At 47.7% G+C, this 26,998-nt stretch overlaps 1 protein-coding gene across 8 annotated transcripts in view; it reads left to right on the plus strand.

Moving 5' to 3' along the window:
* The window catches only part of NAV1 (neuron navigator 1), a 306,850-nt gene that overhangs the window by 94,324 nt on the left and 185,528 nt on the right, over positions 1 to 26,998 (plus strand). For 6 of the 8 annotated variants that reach the window (XM_081194645.1, XM_081194646.1, XM_081194639.1 and 3 more), the window contains exon 4: positions 16,965 to 17,822. The exons of the other annotated variants lie outside the window; for them this stretch is intronic. In XM_081194645.1, the coding sequence (XP_081050771.1) occupies positions 16,965 to 17,822 (858 nt within the window). The remainder of the gene's footprint in view (positions 1 to 16,964; positions 17,823 to 26,998) is intronic. 8 annotated transcript variants of the gene reach the window in all.

Raw genomic sequence — 26,998 nt, forward strand, 5'->3', positions numbered from 1 at the left:
AAACGACAAAAAAGCATGCCATTAATGTCAGTTGGAGGGGTAAATTTGAAAGATTGTGGGGGGTCACTGGAAAATCTTCCCCCAATTTCAGTCCTGGCTGGCTTGAGCTGCAGGGATTAGGGAGTGTTGGTTTCTCCTCCACAGAACCGACCACCACCACCTTAAAGATTGCTCAGTGAATAAAGTAAATCTCCATAGGACTCACTTTCAGGAAAGCGGGCATAAGCTTGCAGCCTTAACATGATAGCTGTAGACAAAGGCGACAGAGGCACACAGAAGCAGCAGCTGAGTCCAGCTGTCTAAGAAGGGAGCTGCAGGGATGATGTGGAATCATTACTATGGAGATGAGCTTCTGTCTGTACCCTTAGACAAAAGCCACAGGCATTTGGCTTTAATTCAGCCAGGCCTACCAATCCTGCTCCAGTTTCTGGGAGGTATGGATGCCTCAGTGTTGGAACTGGGATTTGTACCAGCGTGCGGGGATAGAATCTTCCTTATTCATGATCACATCTCCCTCAGTATCAGCGTGGGCCATTAGTCTGTGGTCCTAAGCACAAAGAAACAAATTTGAGAAAAACAGCTGTATTTTTGGCAGCAAAAGGACAAAGATTGGTCTATTTTCGAACCAACTAGTTGTGATCTGAGAGATCTGCTTTGTTTGTTTGTTGTCTTAAGCTTATATCAGCTACCCCAAGGGCAGGGTGCTTAACCATTTCTTACTGCACCAGTTCCTCCCCCCTCCCCGCCTATGCAAGCTTATGAGGGATGCAATTTACGGTAAATCAAGAAAATTGAGCGGAGGACAAACCTTAGCTCCTCTGCTATTACTGTGGCCCTGATCCACTCCCACCCGATTGCTGATTTTAGTGTTGGGTGAAGAAACATGCAGGAGATGCTGTACACAGATATCCTGCACTACTTCTGGAACTTTTGTAGGTGGGACTCTGTTTCTGTCTTGCATTAGTCAGTAGAATAAGTAGGTGGTGGGAACTTGTGACAATGGTTTATAAGGCAAGCGTGGGGAATTTTTTTGGCAAGATCTTTACCTCTCCACCCCCACGGACCACCTTAGACACATTGATGTCAGCTGATTAAATGTTTCCATTATTTAGCGGTGTGGACACTGTGCTGGGGACAACAGTTTAGGGAGCCACAAATGACCACACAGAACATGGCAGAGGATAGGGGTATCAACAAATAGGGAAGGTTGAGTACCTGGGTTGGCATGGGCACAAAAGGACCTACCGGACTGATGCTGGCATCAGCTCCTTATTTTTGAGACAATTTATATTTGTTGGGTGTCCATCCAGGCCTGTACATAGTTACAGATGCTCGTTTTATTATTATTACTTTCAGAATACACTACCTTTTTCCTACAAAAAAAAGTTGTTTATTTCCTGTAGTCATTATAGTACTATGATTCACAATGCAAAATTATACCTGCTGGAGCATTTTCTTCAGAGTTGGCAAAAAATAGGGGTTTTGTGGGGTTTCTTTTTTGCTTTAACATATCAGGAATGTAGAAGCACTTGTAAAGCATGGGACAGATAAACAAAGAGAAATGTTAATCATGTGCTTCACAACTAAGTTATATACATGGTCATCTGATCTTACGTGTGGGAAAGGAGTTTCATGCTGCAGCTCCACAGAACAGTATCCTCAGATTCTTTAGGTTCCTACTCACCCTATGATAAGCCATCTCTCCTCCTCATATTGCACATGTCCTGAAGGCAAACGTCTCTTTCTGAATAGCTATAGCTCAAGTCAAACCCCAGCACCAGCCCACATAGTCTGAATAACATGGATGAGACATTAACATCTCCAAGTCACTGTCTATTCCCTGCTGAGATAACAGGGCCTGCCCTATTTTATCTTAATTGGTTGGGAATTTGAGGACTGGTTTCGGCTGACCAGCAATGCTGTAGTGACTCAGGACTGAGTGGCTACTTCCTCTCAGAGCAGTTTGCTTTATGGATGTCTGTGGCACCTACCATGAGTAGACTGGCTGAGTCTTACCTGGCTTTAGGACACAAGATACACACTATTTCTTCACTTTAGGATCCCTGAAAGTATTTATTTAACAGATTTCTATATCATTTAATAAAAAAAACAACCACCCAATACCTCTAAGTGGCTTAAAATAAAAATTGAAAATATTCATTAAAACATACTGGTCATTTTCTCAGAATAGATTGCTCTCTGCACTAGAACTTCTTTTTCCACCAGGCTGGGCTACTTATGGCTGGACACACAGAACTATTCTTGGCCCACAAATGTATGGTCTTAATCCTGCTACTCAGGGATCTTTGTGTTCTCAGCTCAGTAGTACTATAATTTACAACGAAGCTGCAATCCTTTGAATTTTGATTTGTAAAGACATTCCACTGCAATCGTCAGATTCAACTGACAAGTTGAATCTGACAAAGTAGATGTTAGTCCACAAGCATTTATGCCATAATACATTTATGGGTGCTACCATGTTCTTTGTTGTCTTAAGTATCTTTGGAGCAGAGTGTTAGTACAAGCAGTGAAGAAAGCAAAGAGCCCTGTGGTCTGAGGGCTCATAATACTAAATAATGCTGAAACACCTAACATCAGTTGCTAGTAATACTATAGCACTACTAATAGTGCTATAGCGGTCAAAGTACTTCACACACATTATCTCAGTAATCCTTAACAACAATAGGGAGATCAACAGCATTATTATCCCATTGGAAAGAAAATACCTTACCTAGAACCAATGACATAGGCAATATTTGAACTGGGGATTTCATGGCTCATGGTTAATTCTCTTTGGCACTAGGCTACACTAGTTCTCACTGTAAGTTGGAGGAGGCTGGGGGATGTCCACGAGACCTAAAAACCCCTCTTGATTATTGCTGGATATTTGGAGCACGTTCACTGACTACAGGTTCATTTCTGAGCATAGCTCAAAGTGTCCATTATCTTTTAACAGCCTAGACAGTTTGGGAGCAGGGTGCCTAAATAATGCTTTCTTCCCAGCCTCTAGTATGGCTGATGAGAATGTAAGAGAGCGCCTTTTCTGTTGTTGCACCAGGGCATATAACTCTCTGCTATGAGAGATTCTAGCCCCTACTTAGTTGGTCTTTTGTTGCTAGCTAAAGTTTTTGTTTTGTTTTGGCAGTTGTAGTTAAACAGCCTCTGAAGTACACAAGTCCCCCACCCCCTCTTAGGCAGTGGAAGAGTTGGATACAATCTGTATAATAAATAAGCTAGTTTCAGCTGTTACCGGAAAATCCGAGGGCTCACTTGGACAAATGAAGGCACCGACTAGAGCAATCAGAGCAAAACAGCAGCCAGTAGGCTCGGTCTTTATTAAAGAAAAGACTGTCGCGACAGGACTCCCACCGCCCACGAGGTGAAGCAAGATGGAAGCCCCGAACAAAGGGAGACCCCAACTTTTATTAGTTACTAATCCCCTAAGTTACACCCTCAGAATTTCATCACATTTACATCATGATTACATTAAAAATAGGAGGAGCAGGGGTGGGGTTACACAGGTAATCCGAGTGTCCAGACACCTGGCCGGAATCTCACTCCCCCTCCCCTTATGAGTCATGTTTAAGAACAAAGAAGAAGGGTGAAGTTTCCTGCCCCCTGAGGGGAATCCAGTTAAAGTTCTTTGTGAGAGTCTGTGCAGAATACACTGAGATATGCAGTTCATTGTGTCCCTGATAGCCTTCTGTCTGAGCCCATCACCTGTGGCTATTCAAGGTTGTCACGTCCGCTTGGAGGGAACACAGGGTACGTGACTGCTCGGTCAAGGGATTATGGCCGCTCGGAATTAGGCCACCCCCCTTTGAAGGTCCTTGTAATATCCTGCTGAACAAAAGTGGTCCGGTGAAAATCCAGTGAACGGCTGATTTTTGGCGAATTTATAGAGAATATTGTCCTTGAAGTTCAAAGCACTTTCCCTTCAGGAAGCGGCTTGCTACATTTTGATTAGATCAGTCACGGTCAATTGAACTCGGAAACTTTGTATTGAGAACTGTCAAAGGTAAGGGGGAAGTGCGGTAGTAGCCTGCAGTACCAGCGTGGCCGCCGCAAGGGGCGCTGTTCGACAACACTGATTGGCTGAGGCGGCCGCCGATTGACAGCAGATCTCGGTCGTCCGGTCTACTCGCAATAAAGATAGGCCTATGTAGAGTGCCGTGGCGCGAAGCTGTCAAGCCAAGCCAGCGCTTCCTTATTTACGGAAGGCTTTTAAGAGATGGCCCTCTAGAGGGACAACTCTGGGCTAAGGAGGGAAGATGCGTGTACGTGTGAGTGTGGTGCTTGTGCGAACACGTGTTAGTGTGTGTGTGTGGGGGGGTGATTTCCGGCGACAGTTCCCCCCTTCGGAGATAAGATTGCGAAGGTAGGGAAACCGCGCAATCCTTCTCTCCGCATAAATCAATAGAAATCTGACATGCAGTACCTAGAGTCCTGATTCCGGAAGTCCTGCAAGGGTCCCATCTCAATGGGAGTAGACGAAATTCCTGGAGTCGGTGATCTGGCGGTCGATCGCGGGTGGAGGGTAGGAAGGCAAGAGCCGCAAGTTTGACAGCAGATCGGGAAGCAGTGGATCGCGCAGCAGAAGAAAGCAATGCAGATGGCGACAGTGATTAGTATTAAAAGGCCGTTTCCTAATAGTTGTTTTATCCAAGCGGACCCGGGTAGCCAGCTCCAGAACTGTGTGTCCGACAAGCCCTCATGCTGGATATCCCGAAGCCCTTCTGTTAGTTTATGGATGTTATTGAGATGACCCGTGATGTTCAGGGTCTGGTCAGAGACGTGTGTGCAGCACTCGGTTCCGACAAGAGCACACACGCCTCCAGTCGACGCAAGGACGTAGTCCAAAGCGAGGCGGTTTTGTATCGAATTTTGCCTGACCTCTGTCAGTTCCGTCAGAATGGATTGGGTGGCTGCGTTGGATTCTTCCATAAAGTTCAGTAATATGTCTGTTAATTTGAGGATGTCGACATGGTTGGAGCCTGCTCCGTAGGCGGGGAAAAGGGCTCGCCCGTAGGTTTCTCCGTTTGCTGCCACATCGGAGAGTTCTGATAAATCCTTGGCCCTCTTATTACGCACCCTTCCGGGGGGGAGTTTTTGGGTTACCCGGATCCCCGGAAGAATTAGTCCAAGGTAGCAGGTGCCCTGGGAGTGGGGGCTGGCCCATACATAGCCGCGGTGGCCGCAAATCCAGAACAACCCTTGCAGGCACGGGTCTATACGGCCAGTGAGGAAGGTGCGGAAAACACATTGGGAGGTTGGGGACGGGTCCCAGGGTTCGGGTAAGTCCATTACGCGTTTCCATGCAGACAGTAGATTGGGATGGGAGGAGGGGTTGCCTTGGTGCCATAAGGTAATTTTCCCGGTCAAGGTAATGTCAATGGTGTACTTACAGGTGCTCTCGCCGATGACTTTGTCAGTGCCGCTGAACTTCCGACAAAGATCACCTGTTGTAGGTCCAGTTAGGTAGATGTACTGGTGAGTGAAGTTGACGGCAGTCAGGTTCCAGGATTGTACATCAGCGGAGAGATGTTGTTGAAGGGTAAGGGGCATTCCGAGGAAAGGCAGGCCGCTGTGGAGATGAGCAGGAGCATTGGCACAGATCCAGCATTCACTGGCGGCTGTCTGCTTAGCGATCTGAGAGATTAGTTTTACATAGGTGTTGGAGTGCCATGTGGACAGAACGTCATTATTTGTGGGGTTTTCGGATATCGACAGTTCCCCCCTTTGTCGAGGTGCGGTGCCTGCGGGGTGTAGTGGATCTTGACGAAGTAGATAAGTGAGGTTTGTAGTGATACCACCGCAACGTTGAGGTCCAGTGGTATCCCATTTTGTTGGGGTTGTAGCGGAATAATGCCAGCCTTCTAGATAGGCTTTGCCGTCCCAGTTGGAGGCTAGTCCAATATCCCAAACGCAGCAGTATCTTCGGAGGCAGACTCCTTGTAAAATGGTTTGGCGGGGGGCGGAATCTACTCTTTGACAGTAGAATCCATGGATTAGGCGGTCCGTTCGGTGGTTCTGGTCAGTATACACTGACTCGCCACCACCATTGTTAAGAAGAGTCCAGTTAAGTGTTTGTTGTGGTGTACCATCAGAGAAGAGTACGTAGGAACCGTTGAGGCAATGTGCGCGGTTCCAGAGGCCGTCTCTGGTGAGGATAAGTTTGCCAAGAGGCTTGTAAGAGGGTGAGCGAATAAAAAGTTCCCATGCTTGGTGTGCTGCAAGGATCGGTGATATGGAGTGTCGAAGGAGGACACGAGTCTCAGGCAAGCAGAACTCGAAATCTCCAAGGCGGTCTAATGTTCCTCTTTTTACCATATCAACTATTCCAAAGTCAAGATATTTGTGTTCATTTTGTAATCCAGGGCAGGAAGTATGTGCGATCTTGGTGTTTTGAGAAGAAATTGTGGTGAGAAGAAAGATTGGCAGGGTGAGTATTGTGATGGTCGGCATCGTAGGAGAAGTAATGGAGCTGTCAAACTGCAGAGCTGTCAAATGGGGAGCGGTGGAGCTGTCAAACGGAGAGCTGTCAAATGGGGAGCGGTGGAGCTGTCAAACGGAGAGCTGTCAAATGGGGAGCGGTGGAGCTGTCAAATGGAGAGCTGTCAAATGGGGAGCGGTGGAGCTGTCAAACGGAGAGCTGTCAAATGGGGAGCGGTGGAGCTGTCAAACGGAGAGCTGTCAAATGGGGAGCGGTGGAGCTGTCAAACGGAGAGCTGTCAAATGGGGAGCGGTGGAGCTGTCAAATGGAGAGCTGTCAAATGGGGAGCGGTGGAGCTGTCAAACGGAGAGCTGTCAAATGGGGAGCGGTGGAGCTGTCAAACGGAGAGCTGTCAAATGGGGAGCGGTGGAGCTGTCAAACCGCGTGTGTTTTGCGGAGTTTGAGGCGAATTGGGGGTTGGTTGTTGTGGTCGGGTGCTGGGATGATTTCGGAGGTCCAATGGGTTGATGAAGGCGGTTGGTCGGGTCCGGTCTGTTGGGCCCGATATGTGCCCCGAGCTGGTCCGGTCTGTTGGGCCCGATTCGTGCCCCGATCTGGTCCGGTCTGTTGGGCTCGATTCGTGCCCCGATCTGGTCCGGTCTGTTGGGCTCGATTCGTGCCCCGATCTGGTCCGGTCTGTTGGGGGTCCTCTGTATCGGAGTCGTCGTCTGGCGGCCGGTGTGGGGCGCAGTATGGTGAGTCTTCTGAGGCAGGTTCAGGTGCGGAGGCGGGTTTGCAGCGGGTGTGATGTAACCAGGCTGTCTTTTCTGCTACCTTAACGGAAGTTGGAGTAGTTAAAAGTATTTGGTAGGGGCCCTCCCAGGTGGGCTGTAGGGGTATCTTATAATAGGTTTTCGCTAGTATCCAGTCCCCTGGTTGGTAAGGGTGGACATTTTCGTCGAGGGGGATGTTTTGGCTTGAGGCAGCGTATTTGTGGAGAAGAATTAGTTGCCTCTGGAGTTGTATTACATATTTTGTTAACTCGGACTCGCCTACCTCTAGTTCTGATGTTGGGTATTGGGTATTATACACAGGAGAGGGTCGCCCAAACAGTAGTTCATAGGGAGATAGTTTGAGATTGCCACGGGGGCATGCTCTAAGGTTATGAAGGACTAATGGAAGAGCATTAATCCATTTGATGTCTGAGTCTTTACAAAGTTTCCCAAGTTGCGATTTCAGTTGCTGGTTCATTCTCTCAACCTGTCCTGAGGAAGGGGGGTGATATGGGGTATGTAGTTTCCATTTAATGCCAAGGGCAGTAGCTATTTGTTGTATTACATCGGACGTGAAGTGTGAGCCTCTGTCGCTGTCTATGTGTCGTGGGATTCCGAAGCGGGGTATAATCTCTTGTAATAGGATCTTTGCAACGATGTGTGCGGTCGCTTTACGTGTTGGGAAGCATTCCACCCACCCGGTCAACTGGTCAATAATCACTAAGGCATGCTTGTATCCTTGGCAGGGTGGTAGATCTATGAAATCTATCTGAAGGCTTTCGAATGGAACGAAAGCCCATGGCCTGGCTCCTGGTGGGCATCTGGCGGTATGTTTTGGGTTGAAGCTTTGACAAGTATGACAGTTCTTAACGGCAGCCTTAGCTGGCGAGGCCTGGGGCATACCAGCAGCGTTGAATTGTGTCAATTAGTTTATCTCTCCCCCAATGAGTACATTGGTGTAGGACTCTCAGATGCTTGGGTACCCATAGCCTGGGCATTATGAGCCGTTTGTCTGGAAAGTACCAAATGCCATTGTCTAATTGTGCCCCTTGTTCCTCCCATCCTTTTATCTCTTCTGGGGTCGCTGTTTTATACATCTCTGTGAAATCTACATCTGACAAGATTTGTGGCCCTTGGAATTCGCTGTCTGTGGGGAGAGGCTGAAGTGCTGCCTCTTGAGCTGCGCGGTCAGCACGTCGGTTCCCTATTGAGACTGCGTCCCTTCCTTTAGTATGTGCTTTGCAATGTACTACGGCAATGGCTTCGGGAAGGTGTATAGAGTCCATGAGGCGCCGTACTAGGGGGGCGTGTGCTACCTGGGTACCTGCTGCTGTCAGGAAGCCCCTCTGTAACCAGATTTGTCCGGTTGCATGCACTAACCCGAAGCAATATTTAGAGTCCGTATAGATAGTGACTTTCCGTCCCGCCCCTAGTTCACAGGCTCTGATGAGGGCAATGAGTTCTGCTGCTTGTGCACTGTATTTTGGGTGGACGGGTCGTGCTTCTAAGGTCTCGGCATCGGAAACTATGGCGTATCCACTTTTGCGTTCCCCTTCTACAACTTTAGAACTCCCATCAGTATACAGGATTAGGTCCGGGTTCACTAAAGGTAGGTAGTCAAGGTCCTCGCGTGGTTTTTCTACATGGCGGACTATTTGAGAACAGTCATGATGTGGGGTGCCGTCTTCGGGGAGGGGTAGGAGTGTTGCAGGATTAAGCGAGTTCACCCTTCTTATGGTTACGTTTGATGGGCTTAGGAGAATGGCCTCATATCTGTTTAAGCGTTGTATTGTGAACCGTTGGCATCCTTGTAAGCTAAGAAGAGTGGCGACAGCGTGAGGAACGTTAACGGTCAGATCATGTCCTAGGACAGTTTCTTGCGCCTTCTCTAAAAGGAGGGCTGCCGCCGCTACAGCCCTGAGACACCCCACATTCCCGAGTACGGTAGTGTCTAGCTGGAGGCTGTAATAGGCGATAGGTCTATTTTTCCCTTGAAATGGCTGAGTGAGGACGCCAGAAGCTACTCCTTTGTTTTCGTGCACATATAGGGAAAAGGGTAATCTATAGTCTGGAAGTCCGAGGGCGGGTGAAGTCCTTAACTCTCTCTTGATAGATTCGAAGGCTTCTAGCGCCTCTGCAGACCATTGCAATTGGTCAGGGGCCTTGTCGTGAGTCATAGCTGTGAGGGGACGGGTGAATTCCCCGTAGCGCGGGATCCAGGCTCGGCAGAATCCGCTCATTCCAATGAAGCCACGGAGCTGTCTTTTAGTTTTTGGTAGGGGCAATTTGGTTATTGCTTCAATCCTGTCCGTTGTTAGTGCGCGGGTGCCTTTACCTAAGACGTGACCAAGATATTTAACTTCCTGTCTGCAATATTGGATCTTTTTTGGGGACACTTTATGTCCCTTCTGTGCTAGTATGTTCAGGAGGGCTATAGTGTCCTCTTTGCAGGATTCTAGGTCCCTCGCACAAAGTAAAATGTCGTCAACGTAAAGCCTCAGGGCTGAGCCTCTAGGCAGATCCACGTCTGATAGATCTTGGTGTAATATAGATGAGAAAATTGCCGGGGATTCTACGTATCCTTGGGGCAATCGGGTCCACGTTAACTGCCCCGTCTGCCAAGTGAAAGCGAAGAGGAATTGGCTTTCTGGGTCTACAGGGATGCTGAAGAAGGCGGAGCATAAATCTATAACAGAATAGACTACAGTTCCTTCCGGTATAGTGCTTAGGAGGTGATGAGGGTTGGCAACTACCGCGTGTCTGGGGATGACAAAAGAGTTTACGAGCCTGAGATCTTGGACTAGGCGCCATTTCACGGGGTTTGTATTGGGCTTTTTGACAGGAAGAAGAGGGGTATTACATGGAGAGGCACACGGGACTAAGACTCCCATTCTCAGGAATTCATCAATCATCGGGGTCAGTCCGTCTATTGCATCCGGAGGAAGGGGGTATTGCTTCGTGCAAGGGAAAGGTAGGTCCCTCCTGTAGTTGATCTTTACTGGCGTTGCGGACTTCAAGAGCCCCACAGAAGTGGATTCAGTCCCCCATAGGGAAGGGGAAACACTATTGAGCAATTCTGACGGGAGATCGATGACAGTGTTATGGGCTTCTTGTAAGACTCCTTGAAATCTAAAGATGGATTCATCTGGCATATGCAAATAAATTCCTTCTTGGCCACATTGTATAGTTGCATTCAGTTTACAAAGCAGATCCCTCCCCAGGAGGTTTACAGGGCTAGATGTCAATAGGAAGGTATGTTTGACGGATAAAGGTCCAACCGAGACCTTTGCTGGTTTGGAGAGAGGGCAGTTTCGAGGAATCCCATCCAGTCCCATTACGGTTCTGGTCTCTTCCCCGGGGTTCAAGTGACTGTTAGTGAGTGTTGAATAGGTGGCTCCTGTATCCAGAAGGCAGTCGTAGGACTGCCCGTCGATTTGCATGGTGCAAATCGGATCAGACGGTGATAATTGCAAGACAGGACAAAGAAAGGAGAAGGAGGCGGGATCTGCTTCTGGTTGTCAATGTTGTGGGTATTCGTCCATTACCATTTCATGAGCAGGGGTTGCGGCATGGGCGGTCGGGTTAAAGGGGTTTAGGTGGTCTTGTGTGGGGTTTCTGGGTTTCAGTTGCGGGGGAGGACCTGCTCGATATGTCGCTTGAGTTGTAGGTTTGATGGGTCCGTATGAGGGATTAGGTTCCCTGGGTCTAGAAGATTCCTGGTAATCCGGTCTGTAGGGGTCGAAGTCTCTGAATTCAGATCTTACATTTTCAGTCAGGAGTGGGCAGAATCTCTTTATGTGCCCTATCCCTTCACAGTTGTAGCAAATGCGCGGGCCTCGGTAGTCGGGTCCCCTTGATTTGCCCTTGTCCTTGAAAGGGGCTGCCCCCGCATATGCTAAAACTCTTGGAGAATCGGGTTTTTGGTCTTTCTTTCTCCGCTCGTCTCTTGAATTAAAGACTGATTTAGCAATGGAAAGAATTTCGGTTATAGTCTTTCCGTCATAGCCGAGGTGTGAATTTAGAGCTTTCCTGATGTCGGCTGATGCTTGGTCCTTAAAGAAACCCTTAACTATTACTTCATGCTGCGGACTCTCTGGGTCTATTCCGCCCCAGGTTTTGATGGCAGAAACTAGGCGGGAGTAATAGTCGGACGGGTGTTCTTCAGGTCCTTGAAGGACAGCTTGGACTTTTGTCCAGTTTACAGTTCGCTGACCAGCAGCCTTGATTCCATCTAGGATGGCTTTTTTGAAGATTTTTAAACCCCATATCCCGTCCGTTGTATTATAGTCCCATTCCGGGTCGTTAAGGATCGTCTGAGTATTTAGAGGGGTCATAGATGTCGGTCGATTTGGTTGGTAGCCCTCTCGAGTCAGGGCTTCCCCTGCCTTTGCTAGGATTTCTCTTTTCTCTGCCTCATTAAAGAGAGCCCCCAAGAGCATGTGCACATCTGCCCATGTGGGGTTGTGGGTTGAGAAAATGGTGGCCACCTGGCGGTGGCATTTGTCAGGGTCGTCCCGCAAGGACGGCATTTTGTCGGACCAATTCATTAAGTCCGATGTAAGAAAGGGTTGGTGTGTGAAGACCATACGGGGAGGACCTCCTGCCCTTTCCGGAGGTATGGGTAATGCTCGCAGGGGAAAAACACCCTCTGTTTCTCCATTTGGCGGATTATCTTTGTTTCGGGTTCTGCTGGCGACGGGACCTTCTCTTTCCCCGTTTAGGAGTTGTCCATTAAGTAAAGGTCCCACGTCTAAATCTGCCTGGTCTTCGGTTACGTTGGGCATACTTGGAAGGGGCTTAGCCGGCTGGGTAACTATCGGCTGTGTATCTGATGCATTCGGAGAAAGGGCCGGGGTGGCTCTCGTGGTGTCTTCCCTGGGTCCCGCGCCTCCCCCTCCAGCCCTTGCTCCAGGTCCCGGTGAAGGGGGGGCTCGCGGTTCTGGGTAGTAGAAAGGGACGAGGGTCCTATTCAGCTGTTCCTCTTGAGCCCTGATCTCGTCATATGGAGGGGGTCTGGTTGGTTTTAAGACAGCCATCTGCCGGACTATTCTAGCCTGTTGTTGCTGGAACAATTCACGGGCCTCGGCAAAGGCATTCAGATAGTAAAGTTGGCGGGGCTTCTCATCGGCTAAATAAGACTTAAGTGCTTGCATCCTTGTGGCGTTAAAGGAGCCATGAGGTGGCCATCTCTGGTCCGGGTCTAGATGGTGAGTGAAAGCGACCCACGATGTACTGCAGAGATCTCTCAGCTTAGACTTAGAGAGTCCTTTCCTCCCTCTCAATTCTTTCCAGCTATGAAGAACGAACTGCAGAGGGGTATCGGAGTCCTCTCCAGGGCGGGAAAGCTTCATGGAAGCCTTATCGCTAGGAGGAGTCCAGTCAGAGTGTCGGGAAGCGTGGGCCCCCATTACTCTGTGAATCTAAAGGGTGGTTCGTAAGTGATGCACACTAGAGTGTAAAGATGAGTAGACAAAGGGAAGGGAGACAAGGAACACGATACGGGAAAAAGGAGGGGGGGGTAGAGAAAAATAGTATTCTTTCAGTAATTTTAAGGTACCTTTGTTTATCTCTATGTTCCCTTCTCTCTTTTTTTTTTTTTTTAACGTAGCTTTGCCTACCACTGAACTATGTTCAGTCTATTCCTAACATCTGCCTCAATCCTACGGGTCTCTCTTTTCACCCGATACACAACCACGGATCCTGATTTTTTTTTTCTACTGCAGTACTACTCACACAACTGGTCCTAGTGCGGGGCCCCACTTTGTGAACCGCCCCTTCTACCCTCCACGACAGCCTCCTGCCTAGTCTTTGAGACTAAGTTCGGAACTCCCTACTGGACGCTTGCGCAATGCAATGCCAGATCAAGGTCCGAGAAAATGAAAGCTTAGAAAGGAAAAACAAACGACCTTGCGTTCTCACATGCTCGGGTCATCCCTAACAAAGGTCGCCGAGCAGGAGGGGCGGCTTCGTTTGTATAGTCAGGAGAGAGTGAAGGTAGAAGGATGCCTCTGGACGACTCCGAGAGAGGGACATCAGAGAAAACAGTAAAGAGCCACGCTTTCCCGGACTCAATTCCAAGACGGAAAACGGGGGAGAAAAGGAGATAGAGAGACCAAGGCGTTCCTGGACGACTCCGAAAGGTAACGCCGGAAAACAGTAAAAGGTGCCACAATTTCCCCGGCCCAACACCGCGTAAGAATTTGTGGGGAGAGAAAGGGAAACGTCAGAAACGAAGGAAGGAAAGTTTGGCTGTCGTGGTACGTTTAACTTTTCCACCCCCTCCCAATGTGTTTTTACTTCAAACCATACTCACGTTCGAAGGTGTCCCTCGCGGATCCCGGGATCCTTCCCCTTAGCCGGCTATACCTCGCCTTTGCTCTCCCTGGTCGGGCTTCTGGTGACGGTTGATTACCGCCCGCAAAGAGGAGACAGGGAGAGGAAAAAAGGATCCCCGGGCTAAGGTTGCCCGGTGGCGCCCGATCCCCTCTATCTCCCCTCTCACCTTTGCAGGAGAACCAAGGGTCCCTGAGTCTGGTCGCCAAAAACTGTTACCGGAAAATCCGAGGGCTCACTTGGACAAATGAAGGCACCGACTAGAGCAATCAGAGCAAAACAGCAGCCAGTAGGCTCGGTCTTTATTAAAGAAAAGACTGTCGCGACAGGACTCCCACCGCCCACGAGGTGAAGCAAGATGGAAGCCCCGAACAAAGGGAGACCCCAACTTTTATTAGTTACTAATCCCCTAAGTTACACCCTCAGAATTTCATCACATTTACATCATGATTACATTAAAAATAGGAGGAGCAGGGGTGGGGTTACACAGGTAATCCGAGTGTCCAGACACCTGGCCGGAATCTCACTCCCCCTCCCCTTATGAGTCATGTTTAAGAACAAAGAAGAAGGGTGAAGTTTCCTGCCCCCTGAGGGGAATCCAGTTAAAGTTCTTTGTGAGAGTCTGTGCAGAATACACTGAGATATGCAGTTCATTGTGTCCCTGATAGCCTTCTGTCTGAGCCCATCACCTGTGGCTATTCAAGGTTGTCACGTCCGCTTGGAGGGAACACAGGGTACGTGACTGCTCGGTCAAGGGATTATGGCCGCTCGGAATTAGGCCACCCCCCTTTGAAGGTCCTTGTAATATCCTGCTGAACAAAAGTGGTCCGGTGAAAATCCAGTGAACGGCTGATTTTTGGCGAATTTATAGAGAATATTGTCCTTGAAGTTCAAAGCACTTTCCCTTCAGGAAGCGGCTTGCTACATTTTGATTAGATCAGTCACGGTCAATTGAACTCGGAAACTTTGTATTGAGAACTGTCAAAGGTAAGGGGGAAGTGCGGTAGTAGCCTGCAGTACCAGCGTGGCCGCCGCAAGGGGCGCTGTTCGACAACACTGATTGGCTGAGGCGGCCGCCGATTGACAGCAGATCTCGGTCGTCCGGTCTACTCGCAATAAAGATAGGCCTATGTAGAGTGCCGTGGCGCGAAGCTGTCAAGCCAAGCCAGCGCTTCCTTATTTACGGAAGGCTTTTAAGAGATGGCCCTCTAGAGGGACAACTCTGGGCTAAGGAGGGAAGATGCGTGTACGTGTGAGTGTGGTGCTTGTGCGAACACGTGTTAGTGTGTGTGTGGGGGGGGGTGATTTCCGGCGACACAGCACAAGAGATCCCTGCAAACTGCAAGTTCAGTGTAGCTAGCACACTTCCATGTTTTCATGTCTTTGCAGTGTTGCACCCTCTTTTTTCTTGTGTGTGTTATAGTTTGTGTTTCATATTGGAGCATGGAACTGAAAGCGGCAGGCTTATTATGTGCTGCCTTGGCTAGTGCCACACATAGATGTGGTAGCAGGAATTATTTTTAATATCAGCCACTTGTGGAAATGGGTTTGGTTTGGATCACTGCACAGAGACAGCAGCCTGATACCACTATCTGTTCTATATGTGAAAGCTGATAATCTTTCTGCACAGGCAAGGGCTGTTCTTCTGTCAGTGCTAAGCAGTGGGAGCTCAGATTCCTGAATTCTTTTTCTGGGCTTGCCACTGACCCTTTCTGAGTAGCTGTTGAACCTTTTCCATGGTGACATGGGACAAGGAAGGCTGTTTCATGCTCTGCTGAATTCATACATGGAAGCTCCTTCAGAATAAGAAATGGCAATATTCTCTTTTGTGGTGTCATCGTGTCAAGTGATGAATATGTGTGTATATTGCTATGTGTATGCATGCTGGGAAACTAATTGGCTGTGGTATATCCAACACATTCACACCATGTCTTGGGTCTTGTCCAGTATATGGTGCATTTTGTAATAGGAATTGATTCCTGTGTAATTGCAAGGGAAGGAAAGAACTGATTTGCATGCAAAGCCTGATGGGCACCCCAAAGAAAACCTAAGTCAAGGCTCAACAGGGCTTTCCTACTTTCAATGCCAAGGTTTGTTCTTGCATGACCAAGCAGTGCACTTAAGCATGTGTAGATTGCTTTGTCTTCAGCACTAGTCACTCCCAAGTGGTGAGTTTTCGGGAGAACGGGTTCCAGAACAGAAGGGGCTGCAGTCTTGAAAATGGGAACCTTTTCAGTACCCTTTTATGCCAAATACGTTTTGATGGACAAGCTGCTGCCCCCATTCCCCATACAACTGAACTGGCAACTAATTTTGTTCCTCAATTCTGGCAACAAAGGCAGCTTCCATCGCAGGACCTGAGGACTAAGATGAGCTAGATTAGGAGTCTCAAGGGGAGCAGGAGGGGGGCTGGCCCAACTCCCACTCACTCTCTCAGCATCCTCAGCCTGAGGCAACTGCTTCACTCCGCCTAAAGGCAGAGCTAGCCCTAGCTCTGCTTCTGGGGCTCTCGGGGAGGAGGACAGGACAGGAGATTTCCATGCATGGATCTCTGGTGGGCCAAAAATGGCCCCAGGGTCAGGGGTGCCAACTTGAATAAAATATTGGGACGATAAGCCCCACCCCACATAATCACATGACGCGGTGCACGCACACAATTTGAATGGCAATGCCTATCGACTTTTGGGGGGCTGTCCCCCCAATATTTTATGGGGCGGGGCAAAGGGATCTCAGCCCCAAGGAGTTGGCTCCTGTGCCCAGGGGGTCTGTCAGATGACTCTCCCCCCCCTGTGGGGGCTGGCTGCTGGAGTGCCTTGCCACGACGTCTCCCCCTTCCCCGCCTATGCCTGCCTTCCGCTGTCGAAAGCGCCCTGCTCTCCCTCGGCGCCTCTCAAGCGCGGAGGCAGGCAAGGCTCCGCGAGTGCGCGCGCACGCGTACTTATTCGCCGATGTCCACACGCGCACACACACCCTCACGCACAATTACACACGCCTCCTCCCGAGCCAGAAATAGCCTCGCGCGCGTCTCGCGCCCCCACTCCACTCCCTTTCTCTGCCGAGCCGGCAGCATCTCGCAGGCGGGCAGGGAGGGCCCGTTTTTTGTTCGCCTTGCCTCTCGCTTCACTTCCCCCCTCAGTTTCCCCAGCGGCGCTGGAGGAGATAGGAGGGGCCGGGCGCTCTGCGCTTCTGTGAGCGCGCGCGCCGGGGCGGGGAAGGTGGCACCGGCTGCTTTGATAGCGTGTGTCTCTCTTTTTTCCCTGTTTTATCCCACCTCCTCCTCCTCCCTTCTCCCCCCACCCCTTTTCTCTCTCTCTCTCTCTCTCTCTCTCTCTCTCTCTCTTTCTCCCCACCCTCCCCTCCTCCGACCTTCCCGTTTTCCTCCTCTCCTCCTTCTTTCATTCTTTCTTCTCCCTCCGTTGCTTCAGAGGCTGGGCTTTTAAATGGTTTCCTCGCGGCGGGCGGGAAGAAGATGCTTGGCAGCGGCGGCGGCAACAGCAACGACGTCAGGAGGCTGCAGCGCGACGCGGAGCTGAGCGGCGACGAAGGGCCCGAGGAGGCGCTGAGGGGCTACAAGAAGCAGGCGTCGGCGTCGTCGGGCGACGGCAGCAACAAGGCCATGATGCAGAAGCGCGGCAGCGCCAAGGGCCCCGGCGGCGTGGCGGCGCCCAAGGCGCCGGCCGAGCTGAAGGTCTTCAAGGCCGGCAGCGTGGAGGGCCGAGCGCCGCTGGCCTCGAACCTGCGCAAGCAGAAGTCGCTCACCAACCTGTCCTTCCTGACGGACAGCGAGAAGAAGATGCAGCTGTACGAGCCCAAGTGGAGCGACGACATGGCCAAGGCGGCCAAGGGCTTCGGCGGCCGGAGCCTCAAAGGCGGCAAGGAGGCGCCGCCGCTCATGTCCAAGAACCTCTCGCGCTCCGAACACTCGCTCTTCCAGGCCAAGCTGGCGCCCCCGGCCGCCGGCAACAAGCCTCCGCCGCCGCTGGCGCCGCTGCCCTCCAACCTGGGCAAGCCCAGCCGCATCCCGCGAGGGCCCTACGCCGAGGTCAAGCCCCTCAGCAAGGCGCCCGAGGCCGGCAGCGGCAGCGACGACCTCAAGTCGGACGACGAGATCCTCTCCAGCAAAGGCAAGGCGGCGCAGCAACAGAAGCAGCAGCAGCAAGCGGCCCCCCAGCCTGCCGGGAAAGGGGCGCCGGCGGAGGAGAAGGCTTTCCTGAAGGTGGATCCCGAGCTGGTGGTCACCGTGCTGGGCGATCTGGAGCAGCTGCTCTTCAGCCAGATGCTCGGTGAGTCCGTCTCTGCCGTCCCTCCCTCCTTCCCTTCCCATGGATGGATGGATGGATGGATGGAAAGCTGCCTTGCTCGGTGAAGGTTATTGGGGAGACTTGAGTGGGAGGAGAAGTGAGCGTCCCCTCCCCAGAGGACAGGTGTCAGCCGGCGCTCTTGGTTTTGGGGTGCCTTCATGGATTGGAGGGTGACCCTCCGCAGGCTTTCCTGCTCTCTTTGCAGAGGGATGCGGTGTTGCGTCTGACTGCCTTGCCTTGTAGGGTACAAGAGGATTTTTAAGTGTGAGGAGTAAGCAAGTTCGGCTCCAAAGTAGAACACTTCAGCCTGCTTATTTTATAACTGTAAGCACTCCGGGAGGCTTTCCTCTCGCCTTCTTAATTCATTCATTTATTTTTGGTTTATCCCTTGAGTATAGCAAATAGGCTGTCTTTCACATCATCCCTGCCCTCCACACAGAAAAACCCTCCAGGCTCCCTCCAAAAGAGGCATCTCAAACCTAATTGAGCCAGCATACTAATAAATGTTAGTTAAAATCCCCCAGTTTTCTGTGCAAAGGTGAAACAGGTAGCAGAAGTGGGCAGGAGGGAAGATAAATTTCATTCTGGTTCTTTTTTTTCTTTTTATTTTGCTCAAGACATCAAGGTTAAGGGAAAGCAAGGGAAAGAGAAACATCATTATTATTATTATTTCATTTTAGCTTATGAAGCAGAGTAGATTTAGTTAGCAAGGGAATAGAACAAACCCAGACCTGGGGGTTCAGCAGCAATGAGTAGAAATGGGGATTGCATGAGGATGCCGTAATTGGTGTTAAAATGGATGGCACCCCCTTTACTATATTAGGGAGGAACAGTCAAAAAGGTCTATTGCTGCATATGCAGCTATGCCATGCGAGCATCCTTATGGCAAACCTGTGAAGGAGGTATGTGTGCGTGAGAGAGAGAGAAGCAGAAATTGTGACTGCAACATGGGCTGTCATCCATGGAGCTGAGGCAGCAAGGACTGTGAGATGCTGCAAGACAGCTGGATTGCAGGCTGTGTCTGCATTTCCCATAAGGGGGTGTGCACACAGGGCACAGAATGAGCCGTCATTGCCTTCTGGTTGCTGTTGGTGAAAGAGGGGAGTGGTCGCTAACACAGCTCCCGTGCCAGCTGCAGCTGAAATGAAAACCTGCAACATGACAGTGGGGTACATGGCAGTGAGGAAGGAAGGATGTGTCGGTGCCTCCAGAACAGACAGAGAGGAGTGGATCCTGTTTGGTTACTAGGGAGATCTGCATAGGAGCAGCAGTTGCTAGCGCTTCAGTGCTGCTCTTGCTCTACTCCACCTGGAATCTCTCTATTCGAGACACCCGCCCAGGAATGGCTGCTTTGCAGATGTCATAGGCTTAAGCGTAAGGGAATACATAGCAGCACCTCCTAAGCACCAACAATTTGGTTTCCATGCAACAGCTCAGCTCGTAATGATCAATCACTACGGAATACAAAATTCCCTGTTCCTCTCTTGCCTTGTAAATGCTTCTGTAACTGAACAGCAGGAAGATAATTCAAACAGAAGCTTCTGCGTTTAGGAACAGAAAGTCGGGAATGATGGGCACTAGGTTGGCGCTTTTAGAAACTTAGGATTGTTTGAATTGCCTTCAAATGCTGCCTATATCTTGCAAAACTACCACACCCTTTGCATTGACTGCAACTGATGCTACTGGCTGAACTAAGCACAGGGCATAGATTCAGGTGCCAACAGCACTATCTATGTGGGATGGCAGACCAGAGCTGTAATTTGAGGTTGCAGGATCACAGGCAGGGGAGTGGTTATGGAGGAGGAGACTGGTAATTAGATGCTGTGGAATGGGAGATGGGAAATAGGGAACTAAGTGCTGGAATAAGGAGCTATGGGGTTGGGGCTGAAGGACTTTATGGCAGGTAGAACATGGGTCTAGAATGTGGGCAGGACTCAACTGGAGTCCCAACAGCATTGTAGGGCCTGCTGCTGATTGAGGATGGCAAATGGAATATGTGTAATTAGGGCACTGTTACACATGATAGCGAAAAAAGGGCAGTACCTTAGCGAAAGAGCACATGCTTTGTATGTGAAAGGTCTCGGGTTCAACCCTTTGCATCTCCAAAAGGAGCTGGGGGAAAAACTCCACCTGAAAGCCCCAGAGAATTGCTGCCACTGAATATTGACAATACTGAGCTAGATGGATGACTGCCCTTTCTGTAAGAAGGCAGCTTCCTGTTTTTCCTAAATGGAGACAATATCTCTGTAGGAAAACAGTTTATGCTTGGGTGTGTACCCCGTCACATTTGAAGATGGTGTGACAATATTCATGGCAAAATAATATTTGTGCCATTTTGAAAAATGACAGTGTGCTATCTTTGTGCAGGGAAAACTATGATTTACCAGATAATGCTGGAGCGAGGGTGGAAACGGAATGCAGAGCCAGCATAGAATGTAAAGATTTGTATCAGAGTTACTGGGCATTGGCAGAACTGGGGAGAGTATCATGCAAGGCTAGTGTAGCAAATATAACTGGGCATTAGAATGGGTAGCATTGGCAAATTCATGGAAGGGAATGACAGGGAGGGCTGCCATTTGGGAATTACAAGTCTGTAAATCCATAGAGTGAAACTTCTGTGTAGTGTATCCCCCATCCCGCTCTTGACTGTAGCAAAGACCAGGTCAGGTTTTTTAGCTTGCAAATGAATATATGTTTATTAAAAATCTCAACAAAATGTGATGTAGGAATTAGAGGCTTGGTTTTGCTTGTCCAGTGGGGGATGGAAGAAGCAGGTTGCTCAGCAGCTGGTTTGTGTTTCTAGTGGAAACACTTGGGCTTCCATTTCCCCAAAGCTCCCTCCAGAAAAGAGATCACACTGCAGTCTTGGCTGATAATTGACCTGCTGTCTTTATTCCTCTCCCCTCTATTCCAAGGAAGACGTAGCTTGTAAAAGCTGAACAGTGTGTAAGAACTAGTCTGGACTAGGAAAAAAGACAAATGAATGATGATGAAACCTGCTTTCTGCCCCTTGCTTGCACCTCCTTCTATTGCCTCACCATTGTATCATATAGAAACATGTGCACTTAGTTCCCATTTTGTAAAATGAATAATTTGGAGCTTACCTTGATCTTCAGATTCTTCATTCTGTTCCCCCCCCCAAAAAAAACCACCCACCCACCACCAACAACAACACCACCACCTGGAGCATCCCGAGCACATGTTGAATTACCTTCCATTCTTGAGCTGGATGAAGAGAGGGGAAGCATACAGGAAAGTCCTAAGAATATATAAAGAGCCATACTCTATCAGATGAGATGTATGTTTAACCCAATGCCTGCCCCTGCCAGATTTGAATGCTTCAGTTAATTTATAATTGCATGGGGTTACAACAGAGTAGTAAATTCCTTTTGCTTGTAATCTTGGAAGCATAATGCTAGGGACACCCTGAATTTGAACTTCCTATATCTGTCTTCCATCAAATTACCTAGTTCTTGGATTAAATTATACTGCTGGCAGAGAGTCCAATGTGAACCGTGAGAAAAATATTTACTCTTGTTTCTGCTGTGTCTTGTTGAAAGAGCAGAAAACCTCTTATTTACCTCTGTCTGTCCTCTTATGATTTTGCATATATTATTTATCCCTTATTTGGGATCCCATTTTTTAGGTTGAAGCTTTATTTTTTTATATTTTTATTGCTTTACTTTGCGTAAAAGGAATCCTATTACTGGTAACCTTTGTTGCTCCTGTTTGTCTTTTCTAGCTTTCTCTATGTAATATAGCCAGGACTGCTTAAAAAGTGCAGTACCATATTTTTAAAAAAATCTTTAAAAAATAATAATTCATCACATTCTGTTTGTCTTTTTGGTGACTGTAGCACATCAGTGCTGCCATTTTCAGAAAGCTCTCTGTAGCAGTTTAAGGATCGCTTAAATGAATAGCAATAGCTAATTTGATCCTGTGCGCAACCTTGTTGGGTGTTACTTTTCCTTAATGTATGTGTAACTCAGCATCTACCATCACTGAAATTTATTTGCCATTTTGTTGTGCATCCCTGTAGTGCTAGGGGAACCTGCTGAAACTCTTCACAGTGTGCTTATGATTAAACTACTTTTAATTATTTGTCATTATATGCAGATCTGTTCACACCTTTTTCCAGGTTGTTAATGAATAGTTAGCAAGAGCAAGTTCCCATGCAGATCCTTGGAGACACCTCATTGTACACCTCTTTTCACTGAGATAACAGCCCATAAATTCATTCTCATTCCTTTATTTATCCAGTTGAGTGATCCAGAAAAAGACATTCCACTTTATCCTGTGACTGTTAAGGTTTTTGGGAAACTTTTCTGAGGGGACCCCACCAAAGGTTTTTTTGGAAATCAAAGAAGCGCGGGGTTAACCTTATCTACATTTTTTGCAAGATGGCCTCAATTTCTATTTGGTTAATGAGGTCTGATTCAGTGTAACACATCTCATGCCAGCAGTTAGAGATTCCCTTTGTAAGAAAAATAACAACCATCCAACGGATGGATGGGGTGGAAGAAGATAAGAGATAATTACAGAGCAGGATTGGGGAATTATAGTTCCCATCATGTCTGACCATTAGTCTTGCCATGGGCGTAGCCAGGGGGGGGTGCAGGGGACAGCTGCCCCCCCAATCAAGTAAATAAATAAAAATACTTAACTAATTGACTAATTGCATTGCAGTTAACTCGGTTCTGTCCCCCCAATATAAAGCCTGCTCCCCTAAAATAAATCCTGGTCACACCCATAAGCCTTGCTTGCTGGTGCTGATGGGAACTGGAGTCAGACAACATCCGGAGGGCCACAGGTTCCAGGCTCTTTCTCTATTTCTCTGTTGCAATTGGTAGATGTAGATCGGTATTGCTCACAGTTTATTTTGCACCTTCACTCCTTTTCATATTTCTCAGTGTTTCATTTCCTTGCCCATCCATGTTTCGGTATTATTCTTCCTGCATTTTAGCACGTCCTCCTCCTAGTACTCTGAGCAGCTCGCAAGCTGTGCTCAGTACTGATTGTGCACTTGGGTACTAGGTATGTGTCCTACCACATAGTTTCTCTTTGGGAATGGCTGGTAGCTTGGAACATGAAAAGTTAGACAATCCCCTCCTTTCCCCATAAAATAAAGGAAGAAATAGCATGTCTCTTGGTGCAGATCACTGCATACATGATATGTGCTATGTCAGCATAAAAAGGGAGTGAAATTCCCTCATAGTGGCAGAGGAAATCATAATGAGGGACACCCTGGGATGTTTGCCTGGACTAACACAAAAGATATCCAGGAAGTTAAATGCCTCTTCAATGAGGTTTTAATGTCAGTTCAAAGAAATCTAGACATAGGACTCTAATCAGAGAGAACTCAGAATGAAGTGCAGATTGCATCATCTGTTTGTGGTATATCCGGGTACATATTGGGTTAAAAATAGCTGTTGCAGGTGTATCCTTGGCATCAATTAGCCAGTGACTCATTTTGTATATAACCATGGTCAAGCTGCTGCTATCAATGGACCACATTTCCCTTTGAAAGTGAAGAAGCACATCATAGAGATTACACACTGAAATATCAGCATGAATAGAACTATGGATTTTGACTTGTGGGTCTCATTCTTTCCCTAGTCTTTCAGCGTGTTAATGGCACCACGAGAGCGCATGCCATTCGAGCAATCCCAGTGAGTTTTCAAATGTGTTAGCAACATAAAGTCTGGAAATGGAAGAAATCTCTATACTTCATAGGAAGCTTGGTCACCAGGGATACTGTTAAGAATGCTTTCCACCTTGCAGCAAAATCATTAACACACTATCAGTCATGATGGACACTATGCTCTGCTACCATGTATGCTTCTGAATACCAGTTTCTGGAAACTGTAGCAGGGAACCAACCAACCAATCATTTTATTTGTATGCTGTGTTTCCAAAGTTAAAACCAAGCTCAAGGTGGCTTGCAACAATTAAAAAATTACAAACAACCAAAAGTAGTCATAAACAATAAATACAACATCACAATGTAGAAAACCAAGTCAAACAATTTCCACGTAAATCATAATAAGATCTACAATAAAGATTTAAAAATAATATCAGTAACAGCAACAACCCTCCCAAAACAATACCCCAGCCCAAGAGTCTATTCATCAATCTTGACTTTTGCAGCTGGAGCCAGTCAGGGCCCCACCCTCCCAGTCCCTGTGAAAAAAGGCTTGCAAGGCAGGGAGCAGGTCTTCCAGGACTCACAGCCACCTAGGGGTCTGCATGTGGCTGGGATTCTTTCAAAGAATGCAACAGTAAGTGTACTACAGTCTGATTCTGCAAGGCACTTCTTATTTTTCAAAGCAGGTGTTTGTGCCCAGGATCACTTAACACCGGTTAGCAAATGTTTTAACAGTTAAGAGACCCTGGGTATACACTTTCTCTTTGTTAATTTCAGACCCACTGGTGAATTATAGGGATTCCAGTAATTCAAAAAGTCAAAAGCAAATGAAAAACTGGTCAATGGCAATGAAGAACCCACAATTTCAGTCATGCTGTGTTCCTAAGTGTTGTTTGCTGTCTGCTTCAGTGTGTGTGTTGTATGGAGAGAGTATCCCTGTGAAAGTGCACAGACATGAAGGAGATTGTGACCAACAGTTACCTGCTGGGTAGAGATACTGGCAGGGAGAGGAGTTGCTTTGTCTTTGGTTTGGACAGTAAAACTGTGAAAGCCATTACTTTGGAAGGAAAGTTAGGATATTAAATACATACATACACACTTTTAGGACAGTTGTACCCTCTGTAATGAAATCAGAGGCAAGAATGTTCATCTGAGGCTAGCAGTGCATAAATTACATCCATTCCATTTTCTCAGGGGTCAGCAAACCTTTTCAGCGGGGAGCTGGTCCACTGTCCCTCAGACCTTGTGGGGGGCTGGACTATATTTTTTTTGGGGGGGATGAATGAACTCTTGTGCCCCACAAATAACCCAGAGATGCATTTTAAATAAAAGGGCATAGTCTACTCATGTAAAAACACGCTGATTCCTGGACCGTCCATGGGCCAGATTTAGAAGGCCATTGGGCCTTAGTTTGCCTACCCATGCATTATCTCCTTAAGACCTCCCATTCATTGCTCATGTCAATTCTATTGGTTATCAAATTCCATTCTATATTGACCTTGTTGGATATGGCCTGTTGGGGCATTGTTTGCAAGTTCTTCATGCGTTCTCTAGTAACCTGAGATTTCCACACCATTTAACTCACTGACTTCCCAACTCTTAGAAGATTTTCTGTCAGTCTGTTTGCTTTTCTTTGTCTTTAATTTCTCTTTTAACTATTAGGTTTCTCCTTATGTCATTCTTTGCTATGACATGGGTCTGATCCAACTATTAGTATTTTTTCCTCCAACTGGATCCTAAGCTCACTTTCTCAGAAGTTAAATGGGTTCATAGTTTTGCTGCTGCATTGCGTTTGGGACTCTACAGACCATTAGAGGTAGCACATGCCTTGCCCAGAGAGCTCATTGTTTTGCACCTAGTACTTGAAATAAAGCTCTTGCTATTTGATTTCAGTGGAATTTGCACCAGTGTAATGGGTTCTGGATTGGGCTGTAAAGCTTGGACCTTGTTGGCTGATGGAGCTGTCAAAAGATGATACATCCATAGCAGGAATCTAAGACACCTTGTTGTTATAAATATCTGAAAATGAGACATTGATAGGTCGATTGACCAAAACCTGGAACATTTATTATGTTGTGTTCAGTTGCTGAGGAACGTGTGCCAATTACTTTAAGAGAAAAGAAATTCTAAGAGGAGCAGATGTTCAAAACTGTTAGAGCAGGGAGCTGTAAATATAAACATGGCTGTGGTTTGGTTAGAGGGGGCTTGGCCACTCCTCCTTCACATATTTTAACCATCCTGAGATTAGGAGAAGGAGGACTGCAAGTATCTATGCTTGCATAATTATTGCTATCACTCAATAATAGTCAAGACTTTGTAAAGAACATGTGCAAGCTTTGCTGTAGGAATCTGTCTTCATGTTTTGGTAGGGATCTCTAGAGGTTCTTGCAGCAGAAACATCTGTTTTTGTAGTGACTATTTTCAACATACAAATTATATATTGCATGTCTGCTAAAGGCTGAGTTGTAAAAGCTTGTGGTGTATGGATTTGGTAGTTACATAGACAACAGATTGGTGAAGGAAGGTCAGAGCTGTAAAGGAACTGTGCATAAAAGGAAAACCTCTGTGTTCCTGTACCCTCAAGTAGGGCCACAAGTACACATATTTATGTGAATGCAAAATAGGTAACAATTATGCTTTCAATCCAGCATCTTTTGTACAAGAACCAATGTAGTTTAATGGTTTACATGGTGGACCAGGCCTGGGAGGTCCTGGGTTCAAATCACCCCTCGGCCATGAATATATCACTTGAGTGGCCTTGGGCATGCTACACTTTTTCAGGCTAACTGACCTCCCAGGGTGGTTGTGAAACAATTTTCAGTTTTTGTGCAGACTTTGAAATCAAACACAATTCTTTAGCTATTTATTTCTTTAAAAAACAAATAAACCAGACTGAGCTGATTGCATTGCAGTCTGTATTCTTACATATCTAATCTAGCTAACTGACTGTTCTAAGGGCAAAACAGGCTTACTTTAACTCACACATGCATGCACACGCATGCATTTCAGGGACTTGAGCACATCTTGTTGAGCACTTTACCTGTCACAACAACCTCTGTCAAGATAATTCCATCAACAGTTATTCACCAGGAAAACTAAATGGAACCTCCAGGAGGAATTCAGTGTTGCGCGATGCTGATCATTCCATCAGCGGAAGCATTACAGCTTGCCAGATGGGAACGATCCCTCTCTCCTCTCTCACATGCTGTTCTGGGGCTTCTTTTCACCCCCCAGCCAATTTTTTTTTTTTGGGGGGGAGCCCCATTGCACAAGCAGAAATCTTTGCACAGGCTTCCATTGATGGGACTCATCATGTGAGTCCTGCTCAACTTGTTCAGGCGTAGCATACATCCAACAACAGGTGTTTGTACAAACAGGAGGGCTGTTGCTTTAAAGGCCCGCGTGTGAGCTTCTCAGAAGTTTTGGTTGGCCACTGTTGGAAACAGAATCGAGGACTTGATAGCTCTTTGATCAACGTCAACTGTTGGTAGAGCACCAGATTCTTAATCTCAGG

The sequence above is a fragment of the Podarcis bocagei genome, assembly GCF_964188305.1.
Source record: "Podarcis bocagei genome assembly, chromosome: 5".
NCBI lineage: Eukaryota > Metazoa > Chordata > Lepidosauria > Squamata > Lacertidae > Podarcis > Podarcis bocagei.